The sequence below is a fragment of the Pempheris klunzingeri genome, chromosome 16 (genome assembly GCF_042242105.1).
Source record: "Pempheris klunzingeri isolate RE-2024b chromosome 16, fPemKlu1.hap1, whole genome shotgun sequence".
Classification (NCBI taxonomy): Eukaryota; Metazoa; Chordata; class Actinopteri; order Acropomatiformes; family Pempheridae; genus Pempheris; species Pempheris klunzingeri.
Window position 1 is genome coordinate 6,808,745 of NC_092027.1, and position 13,878 is coordinate 6,822,622.

Sequence of the window (13,878 nt, forward strand, 5' to 3'; positions counted from 1 at the left end):
GTTTTGTAACAGGATGTCTATGGCTTTATGTCTACACTTTGTTTGTTCTGATAATATGTTGGTATAGATATGGTGTGTTTTCAAAAACTCCAAAAGCAGCTTATACAGATATACTTTGAATAAAGTTAACAGTCTAAAATATTTCATCGTAGGTGCAGTCCTACAACTAAATTTCACTTTGACAAAAGCATTTCATACTAACCTGTCTTAAACACAACTGTTATTTAACTCCAGTAACATGAATAGTCATTGGGATCTGTACTGTCAACACCAATCACATGCATAGAGCATATGAAAAGCCTTGGCATTTAACTGTTTTCCAGCTGTGACTTATCTTTATAAATAACTCTCATACATTTTGGGAAAGTCAGGAATTATCAAGCCGATAAAACAATGTTCATTGTGTGTTTTGAGCGGTAAAAGAGGGTCTGGGGTCACATACCTGCAGAGGATAAAGGTTTTTAGAACTCTGCACTAAGATGGAATTTTAACAGCACCACGTACAAATACGTCACGGCGTTGTCTCCTTCCCCATTGGCTGTTGCCTGGTAGCGGTGCCTAACATTAGCAAAAAGCAAGGAAGAAGGAAAACTAGCTAACCTGCAGAAAGTTTTGCTCACAGAAATGCCGAAATACCCCGAGGAGCCGGGAAAGGTGAGCTGAAACAGTGCGACAGACGACTTTCAAAAATGTTGTGAAGACGTCGTGTGACTAAAAAAAAAGAATACCATTACTACTACTAACCTACTACCGTTACTTTTAGTGTTTGCGCTGCACTTTTAACTTAAATTTCTTAACGTTAAACAGTTAAAAATGTCCAAGTGTCTTATCAGTAACTTAGTATTTAAGTTCATATTAAAGTTACACATTTAAAAGTTTGGCTAAAGTTAAAGGAATACCTTTCAGGTGGGTGAGCCGCCTCCAGGCCGCTGGGTGTGGAGTGACGAAGCTGGGACGGTGGAGTTCGTCAGGTGAGGACTTCCGGGCCAAATGACTAGTTAGCATCCTGCACCTGCTAGCAGTCATGAACTGTGCTATAAACTAACTAAGAACTGTAAAATAATAAACATCTTCCTTCATTTGCAGTTCTAGTCCAGCAGAGGAGGGTGTTTTGAGGAAAAGGAGTCAAACCAATGTGAATTTCAATGATCTTCAGCAGCGCTCAGAGTGGTAGGCCTGACCAAGCAGCATTCAAAAGTCTTCTGATATAAACATCTGTTCATTATTTAACTGACTATTCAAATAACAGAAGATTTGTAGCTCTATAACCACATATTTCTGCGACTCTACATGATGTTTTTCTCTTTATATTCGAGACAAACCTGCACATGTTCACCATTGCTGTCTCCTCAGGTTGGCTGAGGTCTGTATGTTGAACCACAGAGGGCGCCAAAGCATTACAAAGAGCCTGAGCCCTGCTCACTTGAACGCTTTCAGGTCCTCTGTGATGAAAAGAAGGCATGGGGACCACATCACCATGGATGATGTTAAACGCAAGTGTCAATATGTTGTTGAACTCATAAAAATGAATACTGCATGGCTTAAGTAAGTCACTCCTCTCTGTCTGTAAGAGCAGAAGTAATTGCTGAACAAATGTGACTATGCAAGAACCAGGAATTGCTCAGATTTGTTTTTGGTTTTTTTTTAATTTCTTGCCCGATTACTTGAGAGCTGGCACTGGTATCGCTAGTGACCCCCTAAAAGAGCAACCAAAATATGACCAAATTAATTAATTTTTAGATTTGTCATCCCATGCAGCATTTACTTGTGATTGTGCTTTTCCAAAATTAAGAACAATCCATGAATGATCAATCCTAATATCAATACGTATCAAACTTAAAATATTTAGTTAGAGAATGACATGTTTCTATCCCCAGTGAGTGCTTGATGACCCTTGAACCTGCTCTGACGAAGCTCTCCGTGTGTTGCAGAGGTGGCTGTCACTTTGCTGCAGGAGAATTATTCGCTTCCTATTCCGTTCTGCTTCTTGGCTGTGCTGAAGTAAGGAATACAATGATATGATCTTATTCGTACACACAGTTTTCATTGTTGTACATGGTAAGAAAGGATAAGTCATACACTGATACTAATTCCTTGCCGGCATCCAGGAGTAAAGATCTTGATGAAGTCCTGACTGCCCTTCTTCTTTACCTGTCTTGTTTCTTTGAACACAAGTATCTGGAGAACAAACCTAAATCTTCAATGGCGTAAGTATTCTAAGAATGGAGCGGTGTTGTCTAGTATACTATATACTGCCATCATTTATCACACAGGCTGGTTATTATAGCCTATATTGTTAGTATTTTTATTTTTTTTTGTCACAGTTACTATCTAGTTGCCTTGTGATGTTTTTCCTTCTTTATCCACCAGTGTCTGTGACGTCTGTTTCCCATATATTTTTCCTTGTTCTAATCCCCCTTTGGCTCCTCTCTGATCTCATTTTTTACACCCTCACTCCCTTCCCAACAAACCTGCCAGTGTAGACATCATCACTGAGCACCAGATGATCGCTGAGGCTTTGGCCAAGAAGGAGATTGCTCAGAAGAAGCTGGCTGTGTGCTACTTCAGCCTAATCATGGGCCTGGAGATAAACCAGCATCAACACATGTCATATCACAAGTGAGTATTTGTTCAGATTCAGAACAGATGTGCACTATTCCCTCGATTCCCCAGCATTTTCACTCACTTGTCTAATTACCAGGATGCATTGCTTGTCATACTTTTTCAAAATACCTCCCGGGTCACACTGGATAAGAATAGTCTTCCCAAGAGGCTCTGAGAAAGTAACTGAAAAACATTTAGCCGAGTTAATATTTATGCAGTAACTCTAAAATAAGGGCAGGATTTATATTAATTGGATTCGGTTATATTGAGAATTTTGGAATCTTTATTATATCTATGATTTTAATTGTTACAATAATTGGAATTGGGTAAAACATGAACGCTATTACCATGATTATTTAATCCCAAAGTAAGATCTGCCCCATCTAATACTCTACATTTCGCCCTCTAGTTCCATTGTGTCTTGTGCACTGGTTGGGTAGTTGTATCTTAGGTCTGACTTTAAAAGTTGTTCTTTGTCCTCAGTGTTCTCTTGAAAATGTTTTGAGTTACATACTGGTGAAATGCAGCTACCTGCTAGAAATCTAGTCAGACAACTCAGATATTCTGAACCAAATGTTGCAGTGCAACACAGTTGTGACATTTTATCACGTCATCCAAGAATAGAAGTCAACCAGTCACAGTTTGCCACAACATACCGAGCTCTTCTGTGTTTTTGCAGGGGCCGGAAGTCATCAAACAGTACAGAATGGCTGCTACATGCGGTAGGTGCAATAACAATCCTACACTGTGCCAAAAAAGTACTCATCACCTTAATTGAAAGTGAAACTCTACAATTAAAATGTTTCTAAAGTCATTATGAATGATGGGAATTGGTTAGCCAATCCCCAACACTTCCCCTGTTTTTTTTTTTTTTTTAAACTTATGATTTTCACTCTGTAACTGACTGACATACATTTTTTCCCCTTACAAAACCAGCATGTTGAAACATTCGAAACTGTATTGCTTCACCTGCACAGAGAAAAATGCAGCCTCCAAGTGAAGGCCAGTTCACCATCTGTGAATACAGACGGCAGTGAGAAGAACAGAACGACATTGAGTGTTGGTTTTGCCTGGTGGCCTTAATGAATTAGTTGGTGGTGGGAAATGTTGACTCAACACAGGTGCTTTGCTTTGACAGGCTCTCTTCAGTATTTAGCCAGGTGGGTGGACAGGGAAAGAAATATCACGCTAACAGCAGCAGCTTATTGCCTGTTTTTTATGTGACCTTTTTGGAGAGAATTTGCTGTTGTGACCTTTTTAAAAGCACAGAAGGATAAGTGGTCGCCTGAGTTTAGGTCAAAAAGAGGGGATGCTGAAAGTTCATTCATGAACAAAGTGGATGAATGTCTTATTTTCAGATTGATTAAGGAAATAAATGATTTGAAGGTGACACTCTTCCTTCTCTTCTTCCCCATTTTTCCTCTCGCCCTCCGTTTCTAGTGCTTGTACAGCTTCTTCTGTTATGTGGCCTGGGTGACGTTTGGCAGGAAGGACCTGAGGGACATCCAAGAGGAGGTGGGGCGTCTTTTGTACTCAGACACCTTCAACGCGGCGGTGACGAACAGGACTAACGGGGACTCGGGAATGATCTTCAGTGCTGTTGATGGTTCAGCGAAGATGGGAGAAGCTGACCCCAAGGAGATGGGACGTAATAGCACATTCAAGCACAGGTGCCTCTGAGTGAAGTAAAGGTTGTGTTGAAGTGCCAGTGAGAGGGGAACTGCAGTATACATAATAATGGTCCTCTGCAGTTGAGTAGAGTTTGAGTGTTGGCCAGCTTTTGGAGGCAGGTCATATTTCCATCAACTTCAGTGAGTACTTGCTTTGCCTCTGACTTACTATAGTTAAAAACTAAATATCTGGCCCAATGACACATTTGCTTTCTGTTGATGAACTTTGACAAAGTATTTAGCGGATAGAAATACTGATTCCTGTGATTCACTCACCATCCTGTCACCCTAATTCATACAGTATGTCCAGTGCTAGCAGCTTTTTAGCTGCTAAATTCTGCTTTGTGTTCCTGGTGAACTCCTGAGGAGTTTTTCCTTATCCAAATTGTGGGTGTATGAATAGATGGATAGAGGGTGTCGTATGCTGTACAGATTGTAAAGCCCCTAAGGCAAAATGTGATCTGTGATGACTAAAATTGACTAGACTCGACTTGTCTAACCATCAATGTGTTTAACCAGTTCGACCCTGATTTGACATATTGTAGAGTAACTCACTTAATAGCGCCGGCAGTAAAGTTGTCCGTGTTTGATGGATGTCATGTCAGACCTTTAACTGGAATATGATTGATGCAGACAGATTCATAGCTTTGTCCGACAGCCTGTTTTATGTTGCTTTGCTGTGTCTGACACAAGATTGGCAGTTGTGTAAGCTGTCAGAGGCCCAGCGCTCTTTCCTGCTGTCAGGTTGAGACCAAGCAATCAAAAGCTGGGCTTGAAGCTTGCTCTCCTCCTGACAGTGGATGTACGCGACATGATTTGGACTAGCTTTAGAGCAGCTTCCAGCTGTTTTGCAGACATTGAAAAGACAGTGATAAAACATCCATCAGACTATATAGGTTTTTGTATTTGTTCTGAAATAGACCCTGGATATTGAAAATTTGATTTCTACAGCAGCATCCTATTAGTTTTGAATATTTAAGTTTTCGCCATGAGTACTATAGGTTTGCATAGCAAAATGTGAGGAGTTTCTCCTTTTTGAAACGCTTTTACGGCTGTTGTCTGTGCCTGAATCTACTACTGTATAGACAGACCTTAAGTATTACAAAGTTTAATTAAGTGTAAAAGATTTACAGTGAAAGGTCATACATTTGTCTGATTTTCTACCAGTTGAGGATGTAAAAGTTATAGTATAGAAATGTGTACACACTAGTTGCCATCAGACTATATAAGTTTTTATATATCTTTTTAACATTTGCATGTTTCCCTAGGGTGTTTATATACAACAAATTCATAACAATCTGCTCCTTGGTCGGACATTTTCCCCCAGAAAGTCTCCGAGGCGTCCGGCCCTCGGCAGTATAGTTAATCAGCGATCTCCACTGATGGTGTGTCTGCTGCCGTCGCCCAAAGAACGGTCTCCTCATCTGTTCCTCGGCAGCCGCGCCAGGAGGCAGACCCCGCTGCAGGCAGACCACTGTGACGCTGAGGCCCTGACGGAGGAGCTCAACCAGCAGCTGGCCAGTGTCAGGTGGTGTAAAGCATCAAAGAATATGTCACATATAACACTTAGCGGATTGTGAATCATTTTGATGCACTACTGCCGTACCCAAGGTAACGTAACGTAAGTGCTACATGTGCGCTGATGTCAGACAAAGAGTTTGAACATGAAGTGACGTGTGACCATAAGCGGAGCTGAAATATTCCAAAACAAACTCACTATAACACTGAAAAACTGAACACTATTGTGATCATGTGCAGTAATACTCACTCTACAGGACCCTATTATGAGTGTTTCCCAGTGCTCAGTTTGTATTAAAGAACGCTCTGGTTTTTACTCTCAGATTTCATATGTAATGGAAATCTTTATCACCATCTAACCATAGTCATATAAATAATGCTCTCCACATTGTGTTCATTTTATGTGTATTTTTGTGCCAAGATAGCATAAAAAAAACAAAAATGAATCCACTTTATTCTCTTTCTCTCTTCATTTATTTGTTAAATCAGCTTCGGGATTCTTGGCAAGCCATTGAGAGAGTTCAGCCACAGTACCCTGATACCCTGTGGAGAACAAAAAAGGGATGAGGATAACGACCATGAACCAGGAAGTGATGTCAATAACAACAGCGAGGACCATCCTGGCATCCGTGCTCGGGGTAGCAGGTCGTCCTTAATGGGACCCAAGTTGACAGGCCTTGCCAGAAATGGCAGCACCACCCACTTAAACACTAGAAACTTTGCATCTACCACTGAGGCAGTGACCTCAGACACTGAATGACTTGCATGTGTGAAAGTGGCAGAAAGTTTTGAGTACAACAGCACATTCACTAATATAATACAGACATTGCACGTAGAAATGCATCCCTCAGCACAGCCCACAAGGTCACAAACAAAGAGAGAGGCTCAATCTAGCAGCTGAGTTTACTTTCAAAGGCACCTCACTGGTCTGTCGTCACACATATTGTATTTGTTGGGATTAGCTTCTGAATCCAAATCAGTTTCGTGTTTGCCAGCTGGTGGTGCTGTTGAATAAAATGTAATGGAATTCATCTTTGAAGGTCTGCACCTTTATAGAGTCTGAAAGCTTTTCAATTCACATATGAAAATGAAGGAAGTCCAGCACATTGCATGCATAATTCACAATGGATAATATGTATTTTGAGAATCAAATTATACAGTGTTCACACTGTTTGTCATCCCGATCAGTGTTCACCTTTTTTATTCAGATCATCGAAGGCTTCCCTTTAGACCACTGAGTCATTCTGTGTCCTTGCGTTGCCTCACAACAGGCTGACATTAACATGAACTGCTGCCACATTCATTCACACACACACACACAGTCACACACACCACCCTCTAGCCAGGATTGGTAGCAGAAGGGGCTTTGCCTTCGCCCTAATTGGCTGCGTAATCTGGGACACCAAGAGTAGAGTTAAGCCCTCTGTGGAGGAGGAGGAGGAGGAGGAGGAGGAGTTGGAGGAGGCCTGGGAAGCTTGTGCATTAGGATGGGGGATGGGCCACAAGATATATTCTAAGTTTAGTTTACAAATAACTTAGATAATACAAATAAATAGGACAAAGAGAATTGCTTAGATCAAATGAGACCTGTTACTTTCTCCCATCTTCTGCTGTCTTGTCCTCATACCTTGATGGCTACTTCCACTTTGTCTCCTCCCTTGTCCTCCTCCTCTAGCACAGTGTGGCTAATACCAGGCAAGCAGCACAATATTTAGCAGAGTGAAAGCTAACTTATCAGTTACCACCTTCTTTTCCCTGGCTTAACTAGATAATCAAAGATGTGCTACGCTAGCTGTGGAGCAGGGACCAAATCTGTGATCAGTGTGAATTACAAGAAAAGGCTGGCTAATCTTAACATTAAAGAAATGGCTAAACGTTTAGGAAAATACACTTATTTGCTTTGTTGTAACACACAGGTGAGAGGACTGATGCCACCCTCAAGTCTGTAATGTAAATACTGCATCTAAATTGAAGGTTGCCGGCGAGTTTAGCTCAGCATAAAGGCTGGAAACAGCTTGCTTGGCTCTGTTCAAAGGTAACAAAATCCAGCTCTGAAGCAGCACCTCTTGTTAATTTAACCCGTCCAAAACCCCAAGTGTAAAAAAATAACAATTTTACAGGAGCCTTTGTGCCGTATTACTTCTTGGCTGGAACCAAGAAAAGGTCCTGCATGTAAGCCCCTGTACGTGCACATATTTAACAAACATAATGTCACATGATGCAAACTTTAGTCAGAGAGTCAGGTTAGGTAGATCAGAAGATTTTAGGTAGTGGGCAGGTTTACCTTTGGACAGAGCCAGGCTGGCTGTGTCACCCTGTTTTTAGTCTTTATGCTGAGATAAGAAAACCGCTACATGAGCTAACATCTGCATATACATTATAGAGCTACATATCTACAGAGCAAATATGAGAGCTGTGTTTATCTTCTTATCTAACTCTAAGCAAGCGAATCATTGTATTTACCGAAATGTAAAACTATTCCTTTAACAGTACAGAGATTAGATTTAAGATTTGAAATTGTGTGACTTCCTGTTGGATTGTCTCTAATCATCGATGGTGTAAAGAGTTATCTGCCTCTTCACACAGCTTTCAATAGACTCTCCGTTGTTCTACCTGATTTTGCTTTTGTCTCTGAAATTTAAGTAGTGGATTTAAAAACACCGCAGCAGTGAGCTGAGAGGAAAGTCTGCCGGCGTTGATCCGAATGCAACGAAGGACAAATCGAACCGGAGTTGGTGAAAGTGCCATTTAAAAAGCTCGAACTGTTTTGGTTTCAGATGAAAGTTTCACTAATGGTGAATACCAATGGGGCCTCCACAGAAAAGCTGCACAACAATGATTCATTGCACACAGAAATATTCCTGCTAATGAGTCGTCACAATGATTTAAGCGGCCTTTCAAAAGTCCTGAAAGTGTTCTTTTTCAAAATGAGAGATCCAGCAGTGGCACTAATTAGTAGGGCTTTATAATTTGGCTGCGACTCACATCTCCAACCATCTGAGCGTTAAAGGTTAACTGGTTAAACCATATCAAGGGTGTGACATCATGTGGTTTAACAGCAGGTTAGAATGAATTTACATATTTTACAATGTATGCTTGTGTCTAGCACCAATGCAAGTAGGGCATATTCACAGTTTAGCCAAAATACTATGGACACATGTAAGATTTATGGGATTGCACCACCAGTGCACAGTTGCCTCTGCACTCCTGTGGTCACCTTGTGGCTGCAGAACTGACTTGCAATATATGTGGCTAAGATGGTGCCTAAGGAATTTAGTTTGGCAGCACTTGTGATCAGGAGAGTTGTAGCGTTCACCGTGGACAAAGGGCGGACTGTTATCGGGTGGGATTAGTGGTTTTCAAAAGGTTCTGGGAAAAATGCTGTTTTCCACTGTTCCGAATGGGATTTTACTGATCTGGAAATTTGACTACGTGGTGGAAGATTGTGCTGGAAAGCTTGTCGTCTGTGGACAATTTGAAGGCTGCCAGGAAGAAAACAATCACACCTTTTAAATGTAATGAAACAATCACGCAATTGCCTCTCAAATCATGCACCAGTAGCACGTCTTAGAGCCGATTAAAGTGCACTGCAGGGTCTGTCTTAACTAAAGTGATCATTGTGAAATGTTTTGTCATTCAAAAGTGTGCTTGGAAATTGAATTTTGTACCTGCCGTCTTAGTTTAGTTAACTTGTGCCTGCAAAAAAAAAATGTGTGCATTCACATCTGTGTTTGCAAGCTTCATTTTTCCAAAATAAGGAGGCTTCACAGGTTAGGACATCTAACTTGTGATTAATCAACACTAATATTACAGGTATTCAGCTCTATTTCCAGACATACGTTTATGAATGATGTAATAATCTGTAAATTATGGGAGGAGTTATCCAGTCATGCCAGCAGGGGGAGACTTTGCCCACAAATGGCTGAACTCGGGGAAGAGTCACCAAACTGATCCAACTCCTTTTAGTGTTTAATTCCGTCTCTATTGTGTTGAATCTTTCTAACAGAGTGCTGCGCGCTTTTATCTGCATTTAAAGAGTAATGCTTTTATTCCACGGCATTGCCGAACTCCAGCAGTAATGACCGGCTAATCAGACGTGTTCATAATATCACTGCTGCATAATAAACACGAGACTTGACTGTAATTTGGATGAAATCACGGAATTCTCATTAAGGCGCATTTAATGATCATCATCTAGACGTGGAGATAAATGGCTCAATTAGCTGGGAGGTTTTTTTTTTGTTTTTTTTCTCTCTCAGGCTCAGTCTGTCATCCCACCTCCCCAGCAGAAAACACACAATAATCAATAGTAACCTCTACAAGGCGTCAACATAACTGTTGGTTTTGATTGTTGCGTTATTATCAGTTTCCTTTTTGGCTACTTGGTTCCCAAGTTCTCTCTCCGTCTCGCGGTGACATGGCCGAAAGGAGCGCACGCACTGAGCCCCGCGGGGAGCGTCAGTCGTGCTCGTGCTTAACACTTTGTCCTCGTTATTTCAAGGGAGAGCTGAGGGAGAGAGAGGAGCGCGAGCGAGCCGGCCGACTCGTGCGTGGATCTCACCGCTGACGCAAGGCGCAACGGGAGGACTCCACAATCTGCACCGCGCGTATTTGTGCGCATTTTACACAGATTTACACACAAGGGGGGAGAGAGGAGAGAGAGAAAAAGAAGAAAAATAGAAGTTGCCGAACACACACACACACACACACACACACAGAGAGAGCTAGAGAGAGAGAGAGAGAGAGAGAGTGAGAGAGAGAGAGGGGGAGGAATAACCAAAACGCAACACGTATCCGGTGGGATCCCACTCCTGAGAGAGAGAGAAGCGGCAGGAGTTGGAGCGAAGGGTGCAAGGACAGAGGGAGAAAGAAGAAGCAGAGGGGGAAGATCTGACTTTTCGCTCGCAACAACGCGCCTTTAATTCACACAGAGGAATAATGAGGAACGTTTGGATAATACTGACCCTCGGGCTCACCGTCTGTCTCTCCGGGGAGAGGGTAAGTTTCTGGAAAGCAAACTTGAATCGGGATGATCGCCGTGGGTGAGAAACTTGGGTCCACGCACGGACCAGACGCTGCTTTCTCTCCTTCTTTCTGTTTGTTTTCTCGCAGTTTGTCAGAGAAAATCCTCGGAGCGATTTGCTGGTTTCCATGTGTGCGCATTTGTATATGTGTGTGTGTGTGTGTGTGTTTTCATTTAATGCAAAACACTGCTTTAACACGACGGACCAAACAACAAGAAAGGTTTAAACCAAGAAGCCCATTGAATCTCTGCATGACAGCCAAAAGCAGGCAGGCCTATTGCTGCCACTTTGCGCGAAACTACAACAAATGTCTTTATTCTTATCATATAAGATACTGAAATATGCACGACGAGCTCAAACGGAGCCTGCAGATGTCAATGTGCTTCACTCACTGCTGAACCTCAAGTGCTCAGCTTCAGTTTCTCAGTGGATTAGAATGAATGCAACATACCTGTTTTGCTGCTTCAGTATCTATATCAGAGCTATGGAGTAATTGCACAACCAGCTTTAGAAACATCACGTCTAAATGGGCATGTTCCAGACTGCATGACAGCTAAAGTGAAAGATATGGCCACCATGCTGACTATCAGGGACCAGAGAGCGCCTCTAGAAGAGTGTTTCAGCTGTACTGCAGTGATCTGTTGTGATGTTGGCCCCTATGACAGCTGTGCAGGTCCATTCTCACTGAAATTGATGCATTATTGAGTAAATGTCATCATTATTGGAGCCTTCCAGCTTACCAGACAGATAAATCTTTGTTTTCCTCCTTTTGGTGGCAATCATTGAGTGGCTGTGACATTTAAATAAATAGGGCACACCAGAGCAATATCCTAACTTTCATTCTCGACTCTTCGACTTTTTTTATTATTATCAGTCACAGCCTGGGTTTAAACCCGTGTGTTGCTGCTGCTGCTGCTGCTTCCTCGATTCAGTTTCAGGTTCAAGTCGGCGTCCTGCCTCCCAACTGAGTGTGCATCACGCTGCAAATTGGCCGGGTTGTAGGAGTGACAGATTTTGGCACTTTCATGTGCAGCCCCTGTCATTATTGTCCCCTCCTGTTGTTTCTCTGTGGGTTGTGACTTGTCGCTTGGCGCAGTGCCTCCTCCTCCTCTGTTACAGCCGCTCGTCCAATTAGCTGATTCAGACACTGTTGTTTTAATGACTCATTGTTTTGCATGAGGTCACCCTCAGACTACATTTTTTTTTTTACATGGTATCTATTACTTTTCTTCACGCCAGGGCCATGTGTCTGTACTCAGCAGCCAGGCTCTTCGCTGGACTTTAATTTGATCGTGTATATAACTGCCAAGTATACACAGAGTGACCGTACAATTGGACATGTAAGAGTACAATACAAACACCACCACAAATTACAGCTTCAAAACTCTTAAAAGCACTTTATGACACTGTTTCCACAACAGTTAAAAGCTTCACCACAGTAGCATTTATTACAATACTTAATTGGACAGTAGGCTATATGATATTTGTCTGTTTACTTAGAGTATAGTATCCCACGATCTTTAAAAAAAAACTCAGCATGCTCGACCATCATCATCTACATGACTTTACACAGACAAATCCTACACACACACACACACACACACACACTTTAACCTGATCAATATCTGCCTCCCCTTTATCTGTGTCCCCTGAAGGCCTCACTGGAACTTGACACGTGACATTGATTCTCAATATTTGCACTGGTGTTGACAAGTGCTTGATAACCTGCTTTAGGCACATCTGTCTGTGCTTTAATTACCCCATCACATCACAGGGGTACGGTAGAACTCACCGCTCCTGCCTTTGAAAAACTAATTATTCCATCACTGAACCAAAAAAACATACGGTCATATATAATAGCTGTGTTTTTGTCTAGAAACCATTCATGTCTCTTGCTGTTTTGGTTGGCTTGCCTGCTTACAAGCTCACAGTTAAGCTTGTAAGTGTTTTGACAGCGATGCAGCATGTGAGGTCCGTACACATGTTGAAGCTTCAAGGAAAAAGCTCAGCGGCGCGCCAGGTTGGTCTTCTCTCATTGGATGAGATCAACAGAGTGAATTATGGAACTGTAGCGGCCTCCCATCTCCTGCAACTCCTCTCTCAGACAGTTGTTGTGACATTTTCCACTCCTCAGTCTCCGAGAACCTTTGTGGACGAGGTGGAGGAGTTTGGCCAGGCTAAGCCAGGCTGTGTGTCCTCAGCCCGCCCCGCTGTGTTTCGGTGCACGGCACTCACCAGATGTTGTGGTCTGTAATTTGTGTCATGTTTTGGTGGGAAGCGTGGGTGTTGTTCACCTCCTTTTACATCTGTGATTTACTGGGGCTGGGGGGTCTGAGTGCTGTCTCGCACTCTGATGCTGGACTCGGAAGAATCACGTCAGAGGAGGGCTGGATCTGGTACGAGCCAGGCTTCCAAGGACAGGTCAAGGAAAGCTGGAGTGTGGCGGAAGAGAGAGGGGAACGTCTTTTTTTTGTAAAAAAGGCAAGTGAGGTCGGACCGCTGTGATAAACTAACATCAGTCAGTCAAGAAACAGACAAAAAGAAAAGACGCACAAAGCCTGAGAAAATCCCCTATATTATTTCAAAGGTGAAAAGGCCAAGTCACCAAATGCAAGACTTAAAATCGAAGCCTTTGATGGTTTTTTCGAGGGAAAGGAAAAGGTGCAGGCTGTGCGTATTGTGAGGGGTGTATCATTGAAGTCCCACAGTGGTATTCAAGTTTCTTTTTCTGGCTTGAGTGCTGATTGTGCGTGCTGATTTGCTGGTAAGGAAATGAACAGTGCAGACGCAAAAGCTGACCTTCCTCTCAACAGAAGGCTGTCTCGGGCATTTTTCCAGACAAATAAAAACACACAGTCAAACACATCTGCACACATCATTCATCCCCAGACGCACCGAGAACACCAACACTACTATTTCCTTTTGCGTAGATTGATATGAACGTTATTTGAATCCTAAAAGTATGTTAATTTCTTTTCAAATCCTCCTGATACCCACTCCAAGGCTACTGAACTGAACGCAACGCTTCACTCGTTTTGTTCCGCAGCACAAAGCTTTCACCG

The 13,878-nt window shown here is 42.4% G+C and overlaps 2 protein-coding genes across 2 annotated transcripts in view; both read left to right on the forward strand.

Moving 5' to 3' along the window:
* The first annotated feature begins 1,991 nt into the window (after nucleotides 1-1,991).
* Nucleotides 1,992-6,823, forward strand: LOC139216028 (protein phosphatase 1 regulatory subunit 36). Its single transcript, XM_070847076.1, has 7 exons — nucleotides 1,992-2,001; nucleotides 2,109-2,207; nucleotides 2,479-2,619; nucleotides 3,284-3,326; nucleotides 4,045-4,274; nucleotides 5,602-5,802; nucleotides 6,282-6,823. Exons 2-7 carry the CDS (start codon nucleotides 2,203-2,205, stop codon nucleotides 6,550-6,552), a joined length of 891 nt encoding a protein of 296 aa, XP_070703177.1. The 5' UTR covers nucleotides 1,992-2,001; nucleotides 2,109-2,202; the 3' UTR covers nucleotides 6,553-6,823.
* A 3,493-nt stretch (nucleotides 6,824-10,316) lies between these two features.
* sdc2 (syndecan 2) overlaps nucleotides 10,317-13,878 on the forward strand; it is a 41,889-nt gene continuing 38,327 nt past the window's right edge. The window contains exon 1 of the mRNA XM_070847003.1: nucleotides 10,317-10,790. Within this exon, the coding sequence (XP_070703104.1) occupies nucleotides 10,731-10,790 (60 nt within the window). The 5' untranslated portion in view covers nucleotides 10,317-10,730. The remainder of the gene's footprint in view (nucleotides 10,791-13,878) is intronic.